Genomic DNA, 20272 nt, shown 5'->3' on the forward strand with positions numbered 1-20272 from the left:
TATTTTTATTTGGAAACAGGGTCTCTTAAGCCAGTGCAGCTGGCTTCAAACCTGAGCGATCCTCCTGTCTCCACCTCCTAAGCACAGGGATTACAAGCGTGTGCCACCATGCCCGGCATAGTAACTGTTTTAAACCTAGTCTTATCTGTACACCTGGATTATTTCATCCATTAGATTCCTCATCTGTATAATGGACACAATAACAGTCCTTATTTTATAGGGTTTACTTTGAGAAATAAAGAGTAAGTGTGAAGTATGTAGCAAATAGTCTGCATTTGATAAGCACCCCAAAATGTTAATTACATTTTATATATAAATTAACCTATGGAAGATGCTTGAATTATATGATAATCCAATTTATGGTCAAATAATATCTTAACTTTCCCTTTCAATTAAAGCAATCATCAAATGAGAAATGGTTTTAAGTCAACATCAACTTTTAGGCTAAAAACTTCAAGAAAAAATATGGTCCTTGACTTTCTGAGTCTGATTGATCTTACTTACCATGATGTTCTCTAGCTCCATTCATTTTCTTATGAATAACATATTTTTGCTCTTCTTTGTGGCTGAATAAAACTCCATTGTATGTCTATGCCACATTTTTTCACCATTCATTTATTGATGGACACCTAGGTCAGTTTCATAACCTGGCTATTGTGAACTATGCTATAAACATAAATATGAATGTGTCACTATAATCACTATAGTTTTCTGACTTTATTTCTTTGGGAAAGATACTGAGGAGTGGTATAGCTGGAGCTGGGTCATATGGTAGTTCCATTCATCTTCTTTGGAGAAACCTCTTCATAGTGGTTTTACCAATTTACAGTTCTACCCAACAATGTATTAGTGTTCTTTTTTCCCTTTGAGGAAGAAAACAGACCAAATAATATTATATTTGTATATGAATGTATGACTACCAATGACACTAGCAAAGAGGGAGGAGGGAAAAGGAGAGAGAATGTGTAGGAAAACACACCAAGAGATTCTATGTGTGTATATGTATACACACATATATATGAATCTATTACTTTGAATTTCACTACAACATATAACTACAATGTACCACCAACAAACATGTTAAAAATTAAAACAATTGCCATTATTTTGTAATTTGGGAGTCTTATGTAGAAATACTCATAGAACTTAGTAAAAAAGACATAAGGGGCCCTAAAATTTCATTAACCAAATATGTATATTTTAGAATTTGAAAATTTTAATTTTCTCAACTTTGGGTCTTATGTTTATATTAGCTTTTGTTTTCACAAAACACAAATTTTAAAGATATTGCTTATATAAATTTACTTTAAGTAGTACAAATTAGTATACGCCTTCTGATGCCAGGCATAAATATTTTTAACACCTAGCACTGCATCCAAGTAAAAAGTGAGATTCTAGTCTTGGTAAGATTCTAGTTATAGTGTGAATACTTTTCCAAATACATATCTCCGCCAATTGATCACATCAGGAAGCCAAATGTACTTGATCCAGGAAGTTAGTGAAAGGAGACATTAGTTAGGGATTAGTGATATCAAGGCACTTCATCAGGATGTACTGGAAAGCTTGTCCAGAAATGGGAGGATGGTAGTTTTAGAATAAATTATCCTCAGCTAATGAGAAAGTTGCCTAGATATTATCCTATAACTACATATGTCTGTCCATCTCAGTCTCGATTAGGTGAAAATCTCATTCTTTCATTTTTTATCAAGAAGAATGATTTTTTATTGCTTTCAGTTTTTTTTCTCTTTGTTTTCATAGTATAGTGCTATGAAAAAAATGAGTAATTCCATTGCTATTACAGCGTGGTTTCCTTAAAACATACAGTAGTTTTTCAGTCATAAAAGGATAAAGTTGTAGAGCTAATGGGACTCAGAGAGCTGTAGTAGTTAGACCTCATAGTGCATGATTATCTTGAATTATGCTGGGCTCTTAAGATGCTATTCCATATATAATATGTAGCAATGGAGTCTAATGTTTAAATGAATAAAATATATAAAAAGAATGTGAGGGAGAAGTAATTTCTCATCATTACTAAAAGTAAACCATTTCTAAACACCAGGGAAAGAGTAAATAATGGAGTTATTCTGATACTTTATGGGTTGTTCTGAGTTTTTACTATAGATTTCAAGACTACCTATAATGCATTTTCTTACAGCATGGTTATTATTTCTTATCTTCATGGAGTATAAACTGTATACTTTTCTGCTATGATATGTCTTAACTTTTGAGCTGGATTAAGAGACCATGTCCTTTGAATTGTATATCCTCTTAAGGAAATTATAGCAAATTGAAATTTATGTTGTCATTGTTGGTCATTTTTTTAGACAAAACAAAATATTTCTATAAAAAAGTCAATAGTGCTTTGGTTCTAACCAGCAAATGTGATTGATTGCTAAATACTGAGATGGGAAAAGACATGTTGTATATTTTGTTGCTCATTGTAAAGTCGCAGATTAGTTATGCTGTCTTGGTATGAAAATATTCATGATGCATGAGACTTCTAAAAATGTTTTCTTTCTATTATCTATCTATGTCTAGTATGCCACTTTTAACTCATTTGAATAATTGACTCAGAAAAAATAATTGCCAAATATCTGTTTTCCTTAGCTTATAGTGTCAAGTTTTACCTTATCTGCTGTTCTTTTATCAATTACTAAAACACTTTGCTGGAACTTTGTCAGGATATATTTTATAAATAATATTCTAACAATATAAAGAGAAGGCTCTCTATTTAATGTCTCTTTCTTCTGGATGTTTCTGTCCTTTCAGTCAAACTTAATTATAATTTGTTTATGTAATTTTTATCGAATTGTGGATCCTTTATTTAGCTATTGAATACTTTCTTTTATTTATTGAATTATGCCTTCAAATATACACTGTTAAAGAAACAAATATCACTTGCATTGAATAATGATAATTTACTGGCATTTTCAAAAACAACATTTTATAATACATTTCTCTCCTGAAGTTATCTATGTTGCATGGCTATGTTGAGTCTTTTGCTTCAATATATCTTCACCATAGTCAGGTGGTCATGGAATCTATAATATAAAAGAACACTTAGAAGTAGCAATTTGTAATTATGCAAAGTCAACAGATCCAAATAAGGGGCTGTTTTGGACAAATTGTGATGTAAAGCAAATATCAGCAAACTATGTTTCTTGGGGCAAATCTTGGCCACTACCTGTTTTTGAATAGCCCAGAGGCTAACAATCACTTATATATTGGTAAATAGCTAAAAAAAAAACAAAAAAAATTATTTGGCATATGGAAAGGATATAAAATTTAAATTTATGTTAATAAATAATGTGTTATTAAAATAGAACCACATTAAGTCATTTATATATTGCTTATAGCTGCTTTCAAAGATAGAATTACATAGTTATGGGACTTCCAGGAAGATGGCAACCAAGGGAAACAGTACATCCCAGTCCTGCTGACACATGATATCCATTGCCTTAAAAACAGCATGCAACCAGCCATAAAATATTACCAGGAGATAAATAATATTATAGGTACAAGAAGGCAGGAAAAATAAAGGTTAGAAGACCGAGCCAGGCGTGGTGGCACACGCTTGTAATCACCGCACTTGGGAGGCAGAGACAGGAGGATCGCACAGGTTCGAAGCCAGCCGCGCACACTGGCTTAGGAGACCCTGTTTCCAAATAAAAATGTAAAAATAGGTCTGGGAGTGTAGCCCGGTGGTATAAGGGCTTCCAGGAACCCCAGTACCACCAAAAAAAAAAAAAAAAAAAAAAAAAAGAAGACCGATCATAGAGCAGAAAAGAAACCTGCCCACCTTGCAGCAGCAGGCAGCACAGTGACTACATATTTCCTCACTGTACCTGACTCCAGAGACAAAGAGGAAAACAACCAAGAACCTGGAGTAACCAGCTGCAGATCATTGGAGTTGTAAGCCATCAGTTCTTCCTGCATAAACACCAGCTACAACTTTCACCAGTGGCAGCCAAGCTTAGCATGCCCTCCAGGGAACCAGAGCAGTGCTCAACAATACCAGAAGAGAAACCTGCCCGCCTTGAGACAGCAAGTGTCATGGCAGTGCCATCTTGCCTCACTGCACCTAACTCCAGAGACAAACAGGAAAACAACCCAGGACCTGAAGTAAGTAGCTGCAGATCATTGAAATTGTAAGTCATCAGTTCTTCCTAAACAAATGCCAGCTACAATGTCCAGGGGTGGCTGAGCTCACCAGCCCCTCCAGGAATCCAGACCTGTGCTCAACAGCACCTTCAGTAAAGCCATGGTACATGTGGGAGAACACCCAGCGTAGCACCCCCAGGGACTTGCATTGCAGCGATAAATGCCCTGTGGGTCTGAGACATTGCAGCTCAACCTGGAGAATGTGAGGATAGAATCTGCTGTTGGACATAGCAGAGGCTCAGGCAGACTCAGGCTCTGTATCAGTGGTAAGTGTGGGGGGAGACCTATGCTTAACACTACACTCAAGTAGTAGTATCTCTGGGATCACCACAGAACACCTAATCATGGAGAATTGGGAGAAGTCAGACAAGCCCAGTCCTAGCTGTGGGGAACAGAGACTCGTACATTGAATTTGATTTCAGAAGCATCTACCACTTACGGAAGCAGGGAGAGACTGGTATGTCACATCTGTGGGAAGTGTGGAGGCTGACCTGTGCTTAACACTACATAGCAGCCATCTGAATAGACTGAGAAAGAGTTAGAGAACCAGGCTTGCAGCAGGAAAGGTGCTGGTGGCAATCAGTGTTTGCACAGAGGGAGACTGCAGAGGCCCAGTATGCTGAATATTCATTTATCTGTAGAGTTGCATTAATTTGATGTTAGTGTTGTTGTTTTATTTTTGGGTTTTATTGTGTGTGTGTGTGTGTGTGTGTGTGTGTGTGTGTGTGTATGCCTGTCTGTTTACCCTCTTCCCAAACCCTTTCCCAAGCTTCTTCCCTTGTACACACCTACTCCTGTTTCTCTATCCCGTTTTTCTTTTCTTTTTTCTCTCTTCTCTCTTCCTTGTCTTGTATTAAATCCACTTCATATCACTATACTAGGAATTCTACATTGGTTACTAGAGTACTACTACATGTTCACTATGTCTAATCTCATATATACTACCTTACTAAACTCATACTCTCATTCTATTCAATCCTATCTCAGGCTTTACTCTATTCTTGCACTTATGCCTTCACTTCCCTCCTCACTTAACCTTCACTGTTGAATACAATACAACATGCCCTTGAATGTACCAGCTGACACCTAGATACTGAGAGAAATCTATCAATAGCAGCAAATACAAATTTCTGAAATCACAAGAAGGAGGAATAATAAGGAAGTAATGAGCTCCCACAAAACCACAATAATAGAACCTGACAACACAGAACTTCAGAGATATCCAGAAGGTCGAATCAGAAATGTGACTGTAGAAATAACACAGACTTCAGAAAACAATTAAGAGAAAGTCTGAAGGAAATAAAGGATTCAATCATTAAAGTGAAGGGATTAATTCAAACTATAAACAATCAATTAGAACACTTGGAGAAAAGAATCTCACTCCTAGAAGATGATCACTCCAAAAATGAAGGCATAGAATATAACTTAGAAAAAACAATTTGACAGCATAAATTTGAAATGAAAAAAAATATGGGCCTATTTGAAAAGAGCTAACCTAAAAATAATTGACATAGAAGAGGAAATAGGTGAAACAAAAGGGATCAACAATCTTTTGAAAGAAGTAATATCAGAAAAATTTCCAAACAGAGCAAGAGGTTGATACACAGATACAGGAAACTTAGAGAGCCACCTTTTGACAGGATTAGAGAAAAGGTTCACCATGTCACATTATGGTTTTCCAAGTAAATTTAATAAAACCTTTATAGAAGAGATAATCCCAATACTCCTCAATCTCTTTCATGAAATAGAAAAAAAAGGGACTCTCCCAAACACATTCTATGAAGCCAACATTACATTAATACCAAAACCAAATAAAGACAACTCAAGGGAGGAAAACTCAAATAAAGACAACTCAAGGAAGACCTATATCTTTGATGAACTTGAATGCAAAACTGCTAAGCAAAATACTAGCAACACACATTCAAAACCACATCAATAAAATCATACACCATGACCAGGTAGGGTTCATCCCAGGGATGAATCACAATACCTGACTTTAAACTATACTGTAGAATCAACATAATAAAAACAGCATGGTACTGGCACAAAAACAGATACATAGACTAATGGAGCAGAATAGAAGACTCAGAAAAATATCCACATACTTACAGCCAGTTGATTTATGACAAAGGGGCAAAAAACTTAAACTGGAAAAAAGATAGCCTTTTCAACAAATGGTGTTGGAAAAACTGGTTAACCATACGCAGAAAAATGAAAATAAACCCCATTTTCTCACCCTGCACAAGAGTCAATTCAAAATGGATCAAAGACTTGGAAATTAGACCAGAGACCTTGAAGCTCTTTGAAGAGGGCATAGGTGCAACACCACAACACATAGGCACAGATATAAACTTTCTCAACAAAACCCCAAAGACACAAGAAACTAAAAGGCTAATTGATAACATGGGATTGTATTAAACTAAAGAGCCTCTGTACAGCAAAGGTAACTACCAAGAACCTTGAGAGCCAACAGAATGGGAGAAAAATTTTTACCAACTACTCCTCTCAGAGAGGACTAATATCTAGAATATACAGAGAAATGAAGATATTCTCCACTGAGAAAACAAAGAACACAATAAAAAAAATGGGCAAATGAACTAAATATACACTTTCTGAAAGAAAAAATTCAAATGGCCAATAAACGCATGAAAAAATGCTCATCATCATTAGCAATCAGAGAGATGCAAATCAAAACTACCCTGAGATTTCATCTAACTCCAACTAGAATGGTAATCATTCAAAACACAAACAACAACAATACTGGCGAGGATGTGGAGAAGTGGGAACTCCAATACATTGTTGGTGGGATTGCAAATTAGTGCAACTACTTTCGAAAACAGTATGGAGAATCCTCAGAAGAATGGGAATGAATTTACCACATAATCCAACAATCCCACTTCTGGGTATCTACCCAAAAGAAAGGAAACCAAACTACCAAACCAATGCATGCATATCTATGTTCATAGCTGCACAATTCATAGTTGCCAAACTATAGTACCAGCCAAGATGTCCATCAACAGATGAATGGACTACAAAACTATGGGATATGTACACAATGGAATTTTACTGAGCCATAAAGAAAAACACAATTACATTGTTTATGGGGAAATAGAGGGAACTGGAGGACATTAGGCTAAGTGAGATTAGTCAGTCACAAAAAATAAGAAATCAGACTCTCTCCCTAATGTGCAGAAGCTAGGGAGAAAATGGGTCATGTGAGGAACTCTACATGAAGAAAGGGATACTATAGACGGACAAATAAGGCAACATACCTGAGGAGATGGGAGGAGGGAAGAGGGAAACTCTCTAATGTACATGATGTACTTTAACAAAAATATCAATAACAATCACTAAGCCAAACATGAGAAGGAGGGAGTGTGTAAGGGAATGGAGTGGGAATTGGATAAGGGCTAATTGGGTGATGTGTGCATGTATGCATGCTTTTTGTCTGATGCTTTTAAAAGTGTGAGGTAGAGCAATATTTTAAAGTAACCTCATATCTCTTTAGTATTGAATCAAAGGAGTTACAAGAATGCTACCTTTGTCTAAGAGTCTAGATGAATGTCTCCTTTAAAGGGAATATTTCTATATTTGCATAATAGCAAGCCATATACTCTTATAAAGTAGCATAATTGCTATTGGGTCATTGACCACATTGATGTCTATTAAGTTTACCCAAACTGTATGGTTATGAAGACTATTCACCATTTTTCTAATTAGATTGGCTTTGTCAGCCAGTACATGTGGTACATTATGCTACACAGAATATAAAAATCATTTAGATCTAGAAAGTAAATTAATTGGAAGTTAAATTACCAGTGGAATAAATCTATTGTCCTTGTACCTGTTATATATTTTGCCCAAATACTGACCTTTGTAAAACATGATACAGTTAGCAAATGGTGGCCAGTGTAAGCTGGAGGCCTGCTAGAAATTAGGTCTGAATTAATATTCTCCTGGCACTCAAAATGTGCCATTCATATCTCTCATTTATAACACTAATTACTTATAATAATTCTAGGTTTTAGTTTTTAAAAGAACCCTTCATGTATAGGGTACTGTAGAAACTATTCAGTTCATATGTCAACCCTAATTAAGACCTATCTCGGAATTCATTAGAATCTGCCCAACTGTTTAACATCTCTTACAGCAGTGCACCTTTAGATGAAAAACACTGTTCTTTCCATTTTTCCCTTTTCAGTTTTTGTTGTCTAATTAATAGAAACCATTAATTTGGAGGGATGAATTAAAAATGGAATGAATAGTATAGGCTTTGTGTAATTTTCTAAAGATTTTTCTATGCCATAATCAAGGTGAAGAAAAAATGCTTATTGCAAATGTCCTGAGCTGACAGAACTATATATTTAGAACTGTGAAGTCTGTGGTAACTAGTGAAAATAAAATGTATAATGAGGATAAAATTAAATGGATGATAGACTCTGAGCTTTAATGACTCAAAAAAAATCTAACTCCAGTTTTCAAGTCTCTGCTTGTCAAAAGGAAACAAAACTCTTCATTTTATTTCCATTTCAGCAAGGAAAATTCCTGAATTAAGATGCTTTAACATTTTATGCAAATTGGAATTTGGTGATGGGACTTTATTGAACAAATGGTTCTAAAAGGCATCATAAATATAAGTACCATTGTGTGTGTGTGTGTGTGTGTGTGTGTGTGTGTGTGTTATACACTCACTGAGCCTTTTGTTTTTTAGACAAAATCAATGCATGATATAATGAGTAATTGGGAGAGAAAATATATACTTTCCTAAAGGGCAGAAGTGTAAGAACAACTGTTTGTTTATTTACACCTATACCAAAGAGGTTTGCTTTGTATTCCAGAAAAAGAAAAAACTTTGGAAATGTGTCCACAGGCAAAGCCTGATTCTTGTGGGTGATAAACCTGGAGATGATTCACAGTGATGTCTTTGCCTTAGCTTTGTACAGATCATCTGTTGGAGAAGCTAAAATGGCTAAATGGTTATGGTGAGGTTTGGACAAATCTCAGTCCTTGTTGGTTTGTCCTTGGAATCCCCCACCAAACAATTTAAAAATATTTTGGCTGGTGATACAGTTTCTTCTTGTGGTTATCTCTTCAGTAATAAGAAATAAACTATTTATGTGTATTAAGTCTCCCAATAAGCTCACATTTTTGTCCCTATCTTAATCATGCTTTCAACTAAAATACTACTAAGTGCTGGAAGCAAGAGTGCTCTAAATGGGAAATCCTATTTTGGAGTTTTCTGCAACAGACACCAACATTCCACAGCCCTGGCCCTCCTACTTAGAGTTCTCTTGCAACTACTGCCTGAAAAACTCAACACTTTAGTTATTTATATACAAATGGAAGATGATTTCACTTAATGACTTTCCACTTTCATCAAAGAAAAACTCATATTGTCATAGGAATTTGTCTCTTCTAGTGCTTAAACATCTCAATGAGGGATGCCTCCTCATGCCACCGCCCAGCTGCCGGCCCTGGCCTTGCTGCTGCTTCTGCTGGGCTATGGCTGTGGAGGGCGCTTGGCTGTGCAGGCCCAGGAGCCGGCGGCAGACGGGCCCCAGGCAGGACACATGTTCACTCACAGCATCCAGAGCGCCACACACTTCCTCATGTTTTTGGCACCCTGGTGTGGGCACTGCCAGTGGCTGCAGCCAACCTGGAATGACCCGAGGGACAAGTACAACCACCTGGAAGATGTCAAGGTCTACGTGGCCAAAGTGGACTGCACTGCTGACTGGGATTTGTGCTCCGCTCAGGGCCTGCATGGGTACCCCACCCTAAAGTTTTTCAAGCCTGGCCAAGAAGCAGTGAAGTACCAGGGTCCTCGGGACTTCCAGATGCTGGAAAACTGGATGCTGCAGACACTGAATGAAGAGCCGGCTACGCCAGAGCCAGAGGTTGAACCCCCCAAAGCCCCTGAACTCAAGCAGGGGCTGTAGAAGCTCTCAGCCAGCAACTCTGAACTACATGTCGCACAAGGCGACCACTTTATCAAGTCTTTTGCTCCATGGTGTGGTCACTGCAAAGCTTTGGGTCCAACCTGGGAGCAGCTGGCTCTGGGCCTTGAACATTCTGAAACTGTCAAGATTGGCAAGGTTGATTGTACACAGCAGTACAGACTCTGCTCAGGAAACCAGATCCCTGGCTACCCAACTCTGCTCTGGTTCCTAGATGGCAAGAAGGTGGATCAGTACAACGGAAAGCGGTACTTGGAGTCTCTGAGGGACTGCATGGAGTCTCAGCTGCAGGGTCCAGAGACCAGAACTCCAGAGGCTATGGAGCCCTTGGAGGCCCCGGTGATGGCTGCTGATCCCACAGACGACAAGGGCACTGTTTTGGTGCTCACTGAGAAGAATTTTGATGACACCATAGCAGAAGGAATAACCTTCATCCAGTTTTATGCTCCATGGTGTGGTCACTGTAAGAATGTGGCTCCCACTTGGGAGAAACTCTCTAAGAAGGAATTCTTGGGTTTGGCAGAGGTCAAGATTGCTGAAGTAGACTGCATCGCTGAACAGAATATTTGCAGCAAATACTCTGTTCGAGGCTACCCTACATTGTTGCTTTTCAATGAAGGCAAAAAAGTGAGTGAGCACAGCGGAGGGAAAGAGCTCGAGTCCTTACAACAGTTTGTCCTGCGCCAGGCAAAAGATGAGCTGTAGTAAGGCAGTGGAGTCACCTGTCCTGCCGGTCTCCTCCAGCCTGTGTGGGAGCCACACTGTGCGGCCGTCCAGGTTTCACATGTGGTCATTCAGGAAGCTGCATGTGCTAAACTTGTGGTATCTTCTTCATGTGTTTTTTAAGCCAACACGCTCTACAGACTCTTTATTAAGTTTCTCTAAGTAAATGTGTGTAACTCATGGACACAAGCTAAATATTTTCAGTGACCTTCTGTCCCCTTTAACCTTCTCTTAATGAAATTAAGTGATTTTCTTCGAGAGTAAAATAGTCAAGGAAAATCAAGTTGCTGGACTATTTTTGCTCCCAAGTGACTTTGATGAAAGCTTCATCCAAAAGCATAGCTTTGTGAACTTCCCCTGAATTCTGGAAAGGTGGTCTTGTGGCAGTGTTAATTTTCCTGTGATCCGAAGGTCACAACTGAATTACTGATGTGGTTGGTCCATAGCTTGGAGCAGATTTCCAAACAAAAACCCACACCCTCTGGAAGGTACCTTTGCGGCCACTACCAGGTTCTCTGACTTGTTGGTTCTTCTTTCCTGGGGAGAGGTTGGCCGCTGTGAACAGTGTCACTTCTGAGGCCATCATACATGTGTGTTGATATTTGCTTAATTGGTTGTTATATTCAAAGGGTACTCCTGTTTGCTTCATATGGGGCAAAAGATTTCATCAGCACCTTAGGTGAACACAAAACCTGTGTCTGTGTGAACATTAAGATTGTATGTCTTCTGTAGAAAATGTGGAAAGTTCCAGGCTGGTCCTGACTATCAACCCATAGAAAGATTCTGGTTGTAACTGCCTGCCAGGCAACAGGACCAGTAGGGCTTTCCTAGGCTGGGTTTCCAGGGACCAGGAACACACTGCAGCTCTGCTCCGGAGCCCCCGCTAGAGGTGGTTTCTGATTTTGTTCCTAAGTAGTTCTTTTAGGAGCTGCCTGTCCTTTGTCCACCTTTAAGGAGGATCGACCTCTAATGTATGGACAGTTGGATTCATCTGACCTCAAGACCAAAGACTGAAGTCCACAGGGCTGTACTGGCCCTGGTGCATGCAGGTGTTGAGCTAAATCCCTCTAATTCATGCCGTCCTGGTGATTAAACATTTTTGCTATCATCCTTGGAAATAAATCTCTGTAGGACTAAGTTCTCTTAAGACATCTGTTTGTTCTTTACTATCGAGTTACTTTTTATAAGAACCACAGTGTCTAGCACCCTTCACCCTGCAGGGTGACATTGACTTTGGCACAAAGCTCCTGGTGGTAGGAATCTCAGAGATATGACCACTTCTACTGTCTGGGGTGAAGGTAACAGAGCAGCATCTCAGCCAGGCTTTGCCTTAAAGGAAATCTTTATTAATCATGTGTGGTTCACAGATGTTCTTAAAAAAACACCCAACTCTCCCAACTTTCTAGAAAAAAACAGCCACCCTGAGTAGCTTCAGCTTTGCATCATGAGTCTTGTATAAAAGAAAATCAAAGTGGTACATTTTTTTGCACTATACTTTATAAATAAACTCTTTAAAGAAAGAAAAAAAATCTCAATGAGGCAGAGTTGAGTTAGTACTACTATGAGTTAGTAGTTTTTAGAAGAAGTTTGTTACAACTTCACCTACTTCCCTGAGTCTTGAACATTTACCATGATTGGTAAGGCTACCTAACAATGAAAACTTTGTTTAGAGAGCTAAAGCATGTAGAGAATGCAGATAAGAATGATGCTCAAACTTTGTGATTGTAAACCCATGTCAAAAAAAGAGAGGGCAGATTGAATTATTTTTATTCTTTCAAAATTATACTATTATTCCTAGTTTTCACTTTGAAAGTCAAGATACCCATAGCAGAGCAAGAGGTACCAGAAAACAGAATTTTCATAAACATTAAATATTTTACAGAAGTTCAAAGACTTGACATGATTTCTTTTTCTATCATAAAATCTTTAAACAAAAACAAAAACTTACTTTCTAACTCATAATGATCCTTCAAAACTAATATTCCTAATAGGAATAGGCTTAATGCTAACCAAACTGATTTTCTTTTCTGTTGGGTCCACAACTAGATTTCTAAATCTTTCTTGAAGTTGGATATGGTCACATGACTGACATCTGGCTCACCAGCTCACAGATTGCAGAAGTAATATATCCTACTTCTACACATGGCACAGGATATCAAAGAGAACAAAGTACAGAAATTGGGGGCTTAAAGGACTGGACACATGAGTGCCACTATACTCTGGAAAATAGGTAATAAAATTATTTAGCTCCTGAGAGCCCAAGAGCCATGAAGACCCAGCCATGCGACAAAGATCAGAGGAAAAGTGTGGCTTTCTCACAGAAGTAGAAATTAGGCTTCCAACACCTCTCCATTCCAAAGGAAGACCTACTCTTTCACACTAATCTCAGATGTGGCTATAGAAGATAGAGATTATAAAAAAAAAAAAAACATTTCCAAAGATTAAAGGCAGGTGGCAAGGAGAGTAAGGGGTAACGGAAATGTTTCCATAAATCAGATTCAGGGTTTGATTGAAGAAATTTTCTCTTTTTCATGTATAGAGCTCCTTCAAAATGTCTGCCTGTAAGATTTTAATAAATCTTTGCTGCACTTACTTTTTTTTTCTGGATGGAAACTTGGGATATGGCTTTCTGATTATTACTCTTCTTTCATAATTATTGTGTGATCTGTTTGGGAGTAGTGGATGCTAATATGTTGTTTGTATTCATAGGAGTCGTCTGTTCATGAGGAATCACATTTGGAGAGTCTTCACGTCACCAGAAATACTGGACTTGTATCTGGATGCAGTACCTGAATGAGATTTGAGGAACTGGAAGAGTGTGTTCAGCATGGAGGAGCAAAAGAAAAATGCTTATTTAGTGACTAAAAAAGAATTTAACAGGGAGTGGGTAAATTTTAAAAAATCAATTTTCCCTTTCTGCTTGGTACACAGTTTCCAGCCTTCTTGATCATAACTTAGAGGGAAAATGAGTGCAGATTGATGGACGTTAGGCATCTGCCATGCCCCAACCTAGCCTATTTGAACTCTGTGCATATGACTGTACTCTCATTCCCTTTGCCTTGTGATTAGATGTTAAATGCTTAAGTTAGGAAGCTTAGAATCTATGTTTAGAGGCCTGTAGTGGATCCATTAGCCTGAGTCCTTGCATGCCTGTGCAGAGGAGAAAAAAATCTCACATAAACTATGCTACTTGGCTTCCATATACAAGAGAAACTTCAGCTGAAATAAGTTCCTGATATTCCAACATTGTAGATGACTTAAAGGATACACTAGACCCAGTTGAAAATATTTTATATCCAATTGAAAGTAATATTGATTAAAAACCCCAGCATAGTTTATTATTGAATTTTCTTGAGATTGTGTTTCAAATTGCAAAACTTAGTTGTGTCATCATTTCAGTGACTAAGTAAACATTCTGTTTTAAATAGCATTGCTACTGTTGGGAAGGAGAGCCTGAGGGAGTTAACTTTTTATATTCAGAATGTGCTATGATTTAAATATTTGCCACCCTCCTCCAGAATTTCTATGTTGAAATCCATTAACTGCCAAGTGACAAGTCGGGTCCCTACCCCCTTCACTGTAGAAGGTGGAACCCTGGAAAAGGAGGAGGAGACTCTGCTACGCAGGCAGGAGGGCAGTATCACAAGGCAGGCGATATTGCAAGAGAAGTGGCGTTCCCACCTGTAGCCCCACCCCCCAAACCTATATCTTAAAAAGAGAGCCATTTTCCCTCTAGCCTCAGATGGGCCCACAGGTCTTCAGGACTGTCCAGCCCCCCCATCCCTGAGAGGACTGCAATAAAACTGGTACCCCGCTCCCTGGTCTCTCTCTCCACCTTTTTACTTACCGGGCAAACCTAACATCTGGTGCTGACCCCAGAACCATTATTTTTTTAATTTTAATTTTTCTTCTTTTTTTTTTTTTTAAATTCCCTGCTGCCACCACTGCCACAGCATGCTCTGTGTGGTCTTGGTGGAAACCTCTACCTTCCCAGATCTGCTTGGGTGCAGCATTCTGTGCAGCTAGGATTGCGGATCCACTGGGACCACAACCACCCCACCCACCACTTTTGCACTGAACTACCACTGCCCAGAACCACTGCCACCCGGAACCAACCGCCCCGCAACCGCCGCCACCCAGAAACCTCCACTGGTGCCCCATGCCTGCCTGGACCTGGGACGAGAGCTACACTTTTCCAGCCCTGTATCCTGTAGCTGCAGCTCTGTGCAGCTCCGCCTAGACCCACCCTTCAGTTAACCCAGACAAATGCCCAGGTCCCTTTCCATGCTCCCTCTGCCTGCGCTTCCTCCAACCCTGTGTCCCACCCTTCCCTGCCACACCTGCTCCGCCCCTGAGCCACCGAAAAGCCACCACTCTCCAGTGCCGGCATTCTGTTCTCCCTGCTCCTGACCAGCTCAGCTTCAGCCCAGACACCTGGACTCAGACCCTCTGGCCCTCCCACCCACCCATATCAGACTCTGCACACTCTGGGAACAACAGCCCAGACTCAGGACCACCCGCCCAGCTTCAGCCTGGACTCTAGACCTCCTGCCCTACCCCGGCCCTGACTCTGGCCATCTGGCCTTCCTGGTCAGACCCATGAGAGTGCACGTCACATGGCCCGGCCTCATTTTCTGGCGGGCACCTGGCAGCCATTTTTTTTTCTTTTTTCTTTTTTCTTTTTTTTTTTTTTTGGTACTGTGGATCCGGTAACCACGCTGTTCAACCAGCAGCTCATCCCAGGACCAGCCAATGGCCATCTTACCTGGCCACTCACTCATCCTGAGAGCTGGCGGCCATCTTACCCAGCCGCACGCTTGCCCTGGGAGCCGGCAGCCATCTTACTCAGCCAGACGCTTGTCCTGGGACCAGCCAGCGGCCATCTTACCCAGTCAGATGCTCACCCAGAGCCAGTAGACACTTTTTAAAATTTTTTTTCCTTTTCTTTTTCTTTTTTTTATATTTTTATTGGTGCATTGTAATCATACATGTCACTGGAATACAAGACTTGAGAGGATATACAAGAACACATCATCCAATTAGCCCTCATCCAATCCCCATCCCACTCCCTCCCCCTCCCTTGATCCCATGCTTGATTGGTGATTATCTTTGATACATTTGTTTACGTACCTCCTGAGTTTTAAAGAGGTTCCATCCTCCCCCATCCCTTCCTCTCTGATTGGTCACCTTGTTTCTCTATAGGGCCCTTTCTACAACTCAACCTCCTTCTTTTACCCTTTTACTCCTAGTTTTTCTTAATTAGGGGAAGCATCTGGTTTTTATTTTCTGTGCTATTTCTCTGTGCATGCCGCATTGCAAGTTCCGATCTCTCACTCTTGATGGCCCCAGTAGTGGCCTGGCTACCCGGAGGACTCTGATCCCGACCTCACTGGCTCCAGCACCAGCCTTGCCTCATGGGAGGCCCTGATCCTGGCTGCGCTGGACCCCGCACCAGCCTTGGCTGGCTCTGATCCCAGCCTCAGAGGCGCCAGCACTGGCCTTGCCTCACAGCAGGCTCCAATCCCAGCCTCGCTGGCCCCGGCACTGGCCTAACCCCTTGGCAGGCTCCAATCCCAGCCTCGGAGGCCCCAGTACCAGCCTTGCCTAAAGGCAGGCTCCTATCCCAGTCTCGCTGGCCCCAGCACCAGCCTAACCCTTTGGCAGGCTCTGATCCCGGCCTCAGAGGCTCCAGCACTGGCCTTTCCTCATGGCAGGCTCCAATCCTGGCCTCTCTGGCCCCGGCACCGGCCTAAACTCTCGAAAGGCTCCGATCCCGGCCTCGAAGGCCTCAGTAGAGGCCTTGTCTCACAGCAGGCTCCGATTCTGGCCACTCTGGGCCCGGCATCACCCTAACCCCTCAGCAGGCTTCAATCTGGCCTCAAAGGCTCCAGCACCGGCCTTTCCTTGCAGCAGGCTCTGATTCCGGCCACGTTGACCCCAGCACCAGCCTAACACTTTGGTAGGCTCCTATCCTGGCCTCAGAGGCCCCAGCACTGACTTTGCCTCACTGTAGGCTCTGATCCCAGCCTCGCTGACCCCTGCACTGGCCTAACCCTTCAGCAGGCTCTGATCCCAACCTTAGAGGCCCTAGCACAGCCCTTGCTTCATGGCAGGTTTGGATCCCGGCCTCGCTGGCCCTGGCACCGGCCTCACCCCTCAGCAAGCTCCAATCCCTGCCTCGGAGGCCCCAGCACCGGCCTTGCTTCATGGCAGGCTTCAATCCCGGCTTTGCTGTCCCCATCACCGGGCTTACCCCTCGGCAGGCTCCAATCCCATCACTCTCTTCACCCAGCAGGTTGTCCCACGTTTCCGAAGGTGTGTGGTGGTAGCATTCTGCCTCTGGGGTTATTTCTTCAAAAGTTCCAAGTGTATTGCATCAGATCTCTGCCTCCACTGAGTACTGGCTGCTGCCATTGCCACTGCCTCCACCATTTCAAATCTTTCCCAAGATCTTTTCCCACACTGCATGTTGTCCAGTGTTCCTAAGCATGCGTGACGGTAGCATTCGAACTTTGGTGTAATTTCTCCAGAAGATAAGGTTGGTAGGATCAGATTTCTGCCTCTCCCAAATACCCGCCTCCACGCCATCGTGGCAACTGCTGCCAACACTGTCTTCCTCCTAGGTCTCTGCTAAACTCTCCTTACAGGTGATGTCCAGGATTCTTAAGGATGTAAAGAAGCAGTCTTCTGCGGGGAATTTTTCCAAAAGTTCCAGTTCAGTTGGATATGTTTTGTCTGCATCTCTAGTATCCTGGCTGCCGCCACAGCCATCTTGACCCCTCTCCGATATGTTTCTTTTTTCTTTTCCTTTTTTTTTTTTTAAATAAGAGGAGACAGTATGTGTGGTTTGAGAAGGTTGTGGGATGAGGCACTCTGTAGCAATGAATTTCTTTCTTTCTTCCCTTCCAAAAGTGGAGTCCAACAGCCTCAGTGCACAGAGCAGAATCTGCTATTCTAAGCGCACCATGGCCTGGTGCAGCACAGTAGTGCTGGGTTCCTCTGTACCCGTGGCTGGGCCTCTTGTTTGGTACTGGGCCTCCTGGAACTCCGGCTCGGCCTCCTACCTGGCACCACACCTTCCTGGGGGTAGACCAGGCCAATCGCCCCCCACCCGGGGCACCGAACCTTACTGCCTGGGCCTCTGGACCTTCTGGGTGGCCAGCATGACCCACACAACCCCTGCCTGGGGCCCAGGGCCTTGTGGCCCAGGCCCCGGTTCTTCTGGGGGGCCAGCGTGCCCCGCGCGACCCCCGCGCAGGCCCAGGGCATTGCAGCCCACACCTCCAGTCCTTCCAGGGAGCGGTCGCAGCAGACACTTTAGATCCTCCATCTTGACTTGCATCCAGCCCAGAAAGCCAGCTGCCATCTTTGATACCACCTAGCCAAGGCCCGGCAGCCATCTTGAATCTCATCCAGCCCTGACTCCACCCAACAGCTCCACAGCGTGTCCCAGCTCTGTAGCCTCTCAGTGCTTCAGTTCTAGTCAGCACTGGCTGATAACAGTACACTGTGGTAAGTTTCTCCTTCCTTGGGAAAGCAGGATCCGGCTTTTATCCTCTTCTGGACTTGGGCTCACAGCTGTTAAATACACCCAAATATTTGGTTCCCAAGTTTTCTGGGGGTAGCCAGGCTGCCCTATGGTTGTATAAAGGGAACGGAAATGTCCTTCTCTAACACAGCCACGTTGTTTCTGCATGTTAGGCAGAATCTTGAGACACCAAATTCCTGTTTTCATCCTCGCCCACTGACCAGTTATGGGGGGAAGCCAGCCATCAAAGATAGACTCCCAGTCCACACTAGGCCGTGTTCTAGTTAATCTCCAGACTCTAGGTTTATCCAGGGAACTGTGCCTCAAGTAGCTCATTTTTTCTACACAAAGGTCTGGCGTGACACCTGCCTGGGTAATGAGTTGGGTAATAGTTCTTGGTGGCCTGCAATGGGTACGTTAGATCTTAAAATGTTGACTGATCTCAGTAACTTTTGCAAACGGGCAGGTAAATGGTCAGAGGTTCCGTATGTACAGGCTTTTCTGTGCATGCCTTCCCGGCTTTCCCTTTCCACCCCTCCTGGCTCTACTTCTTGAGTCAGGCTGGCTGAGGATTCCTGCCAACTGCAGCCGCCATCTTGGTCACTATGTAGCAACTCACAGGCGCCACCTGGTGGTCTTTCTGGGTCATGGGACTGCTAGTCTGCTGACTCACGGTTGCCATTTTGTGACAACACAATACCAGCGTCTGACCTGGCTGAGTTACAGGCCCTATTTCCTGACAAACCTGACCCACAAGACCTCTCCTTACCACCGCGGTCATCATCTTATTCTGGGGCAGCCTCCCACTCTAACCCACTCCTTTCTCCCCCACCTTCCTCCCTTAAGGGACTAACATTTACCTCCCCTTCACCTATCCCTGAAGGTCATCGTATCCATTCCTGAGACCTCCCCTTATCTCTTGGCCCTGCTTCGTGAGGTGGCTGGTCAGAAGTCACGGTCCATGTCCATGTTCCTTCCTGACCTTGCTCAACTTGAGAAGAGACTGAGTTATTTTTCTGCCAATCTCTCTGGCTTTATTAAGGAATTCCAACATACTGTACAAGCATATGATTTAAATTGGCGGGATCTTCATAGAATTTTAACCTCTTCTTTAACTCCAGACGATCGAGATCTTATTCTTAAGGCTGCCAGGGAATGGGCAGATCAGGCTCACCTAACTAATCCACAGCTCCCTACTGGGACAGCTGCAGTTCCTTCTGAAGATCCCCACTGGGATTATAATGACAGGGGTGAAAGAATAAAAAAGAGGAATCATATGATATTATGTCTTCTTGATGGCATGTGAGATGCCTCCCACAAAGCAGTTAATTATGATAAGCTTAAGGAAATCACTCAGGTTCCAAATGAAAACCCAGAGGTTTTTCTTAATTGCTTGCAAGACGCTTTTACCCTCTATACCCACTTAGATCCGTTTTCTGAGGCAGGCTCAGTAGTATTGGCAACCCATTTTATTAGGCAATCACCCCCTGATATTCGGAGAAAATTAAGAAAGGCTGAAGACAGTCCTCAAAATCCTATTCGAGATTTGGTAAACATGGCATTTAAATTTTTTAATTCCGGAGAAGAACAGGCAGAAGTGGAGCATACACTCTGATTTTGCCAGATGGCAGATTTACAGGCCCAAGCCCTGGTAGCAGCCCTGTGGCCAGCTGAGGATGGTCAGCCCTTGGGGCAATGAGCACCACCTAGGGGAGGATGGCAGCAATGGCAGCCATCTCCATCCAGGAGCCTGTTTCAAGTGTGGACTCAATAGTCACTAGGCAAGTGGTTGCCCCCAGCTACATCCACCAATCAGGCCGTGTCCAGTGTGTGGCCAGGAGGGACACTGGAAAAGTGACTGCCCTTGGAAAAGAGGTGAGTCTCAGGTGCCTCAACACAGGGG

At 42.4% G+C, this 20272-nt stretch overlaps 1 protein-coding gene and 1 pseudogene across 2 annotated transcripts in view; one reads left to right on the forward strand and one right to left on the reverse strand.

Moving 5' to 3' along the window:
* LOC308260118 (14-3-3 protein theta-like) overlaps positions 1-529 on the reverse strand; it is a 15311-nt pseudogene extending 14782 nt beyond the window's left edge. Inside the window, exon 1 of the transcript in view lies at positions 505-529. The product of the transcript in view is annotated as a 14-3-3 protein theta-like (transcript). The remainder of the gene's footprint in view (positions 1-504) is intronic.
* Positions 530-9731: 9202 nt separating this feature from the next.
* On the forward strand, positions 9732-10823 carry LOC308259592 (thioredoxin domain-containing protein 5-like; the record flags this gene model as incomplete). The annotated part of the gene is given in 2 exon segments (XM_080690710.1): positions 9732-10097; positions 10101-10823. Coding segments are annotated over 2 exon segments (1089 nt in total).
* Positions 10824-20272: the final 9449 nt, after the last annotated feature.

Source organism: Muscardinus avellanarius (assembly GCF_963383645.1).
Source record: "Muscardinus avellanarius genome assembly, chromosome: 3".
Taxonomy (NCBI): Eukaryota; Metazoa; Chordata; class Mammalia; order Rodentia; family Gliridae; genus Muscardinus; species Muscardinus avellanarius.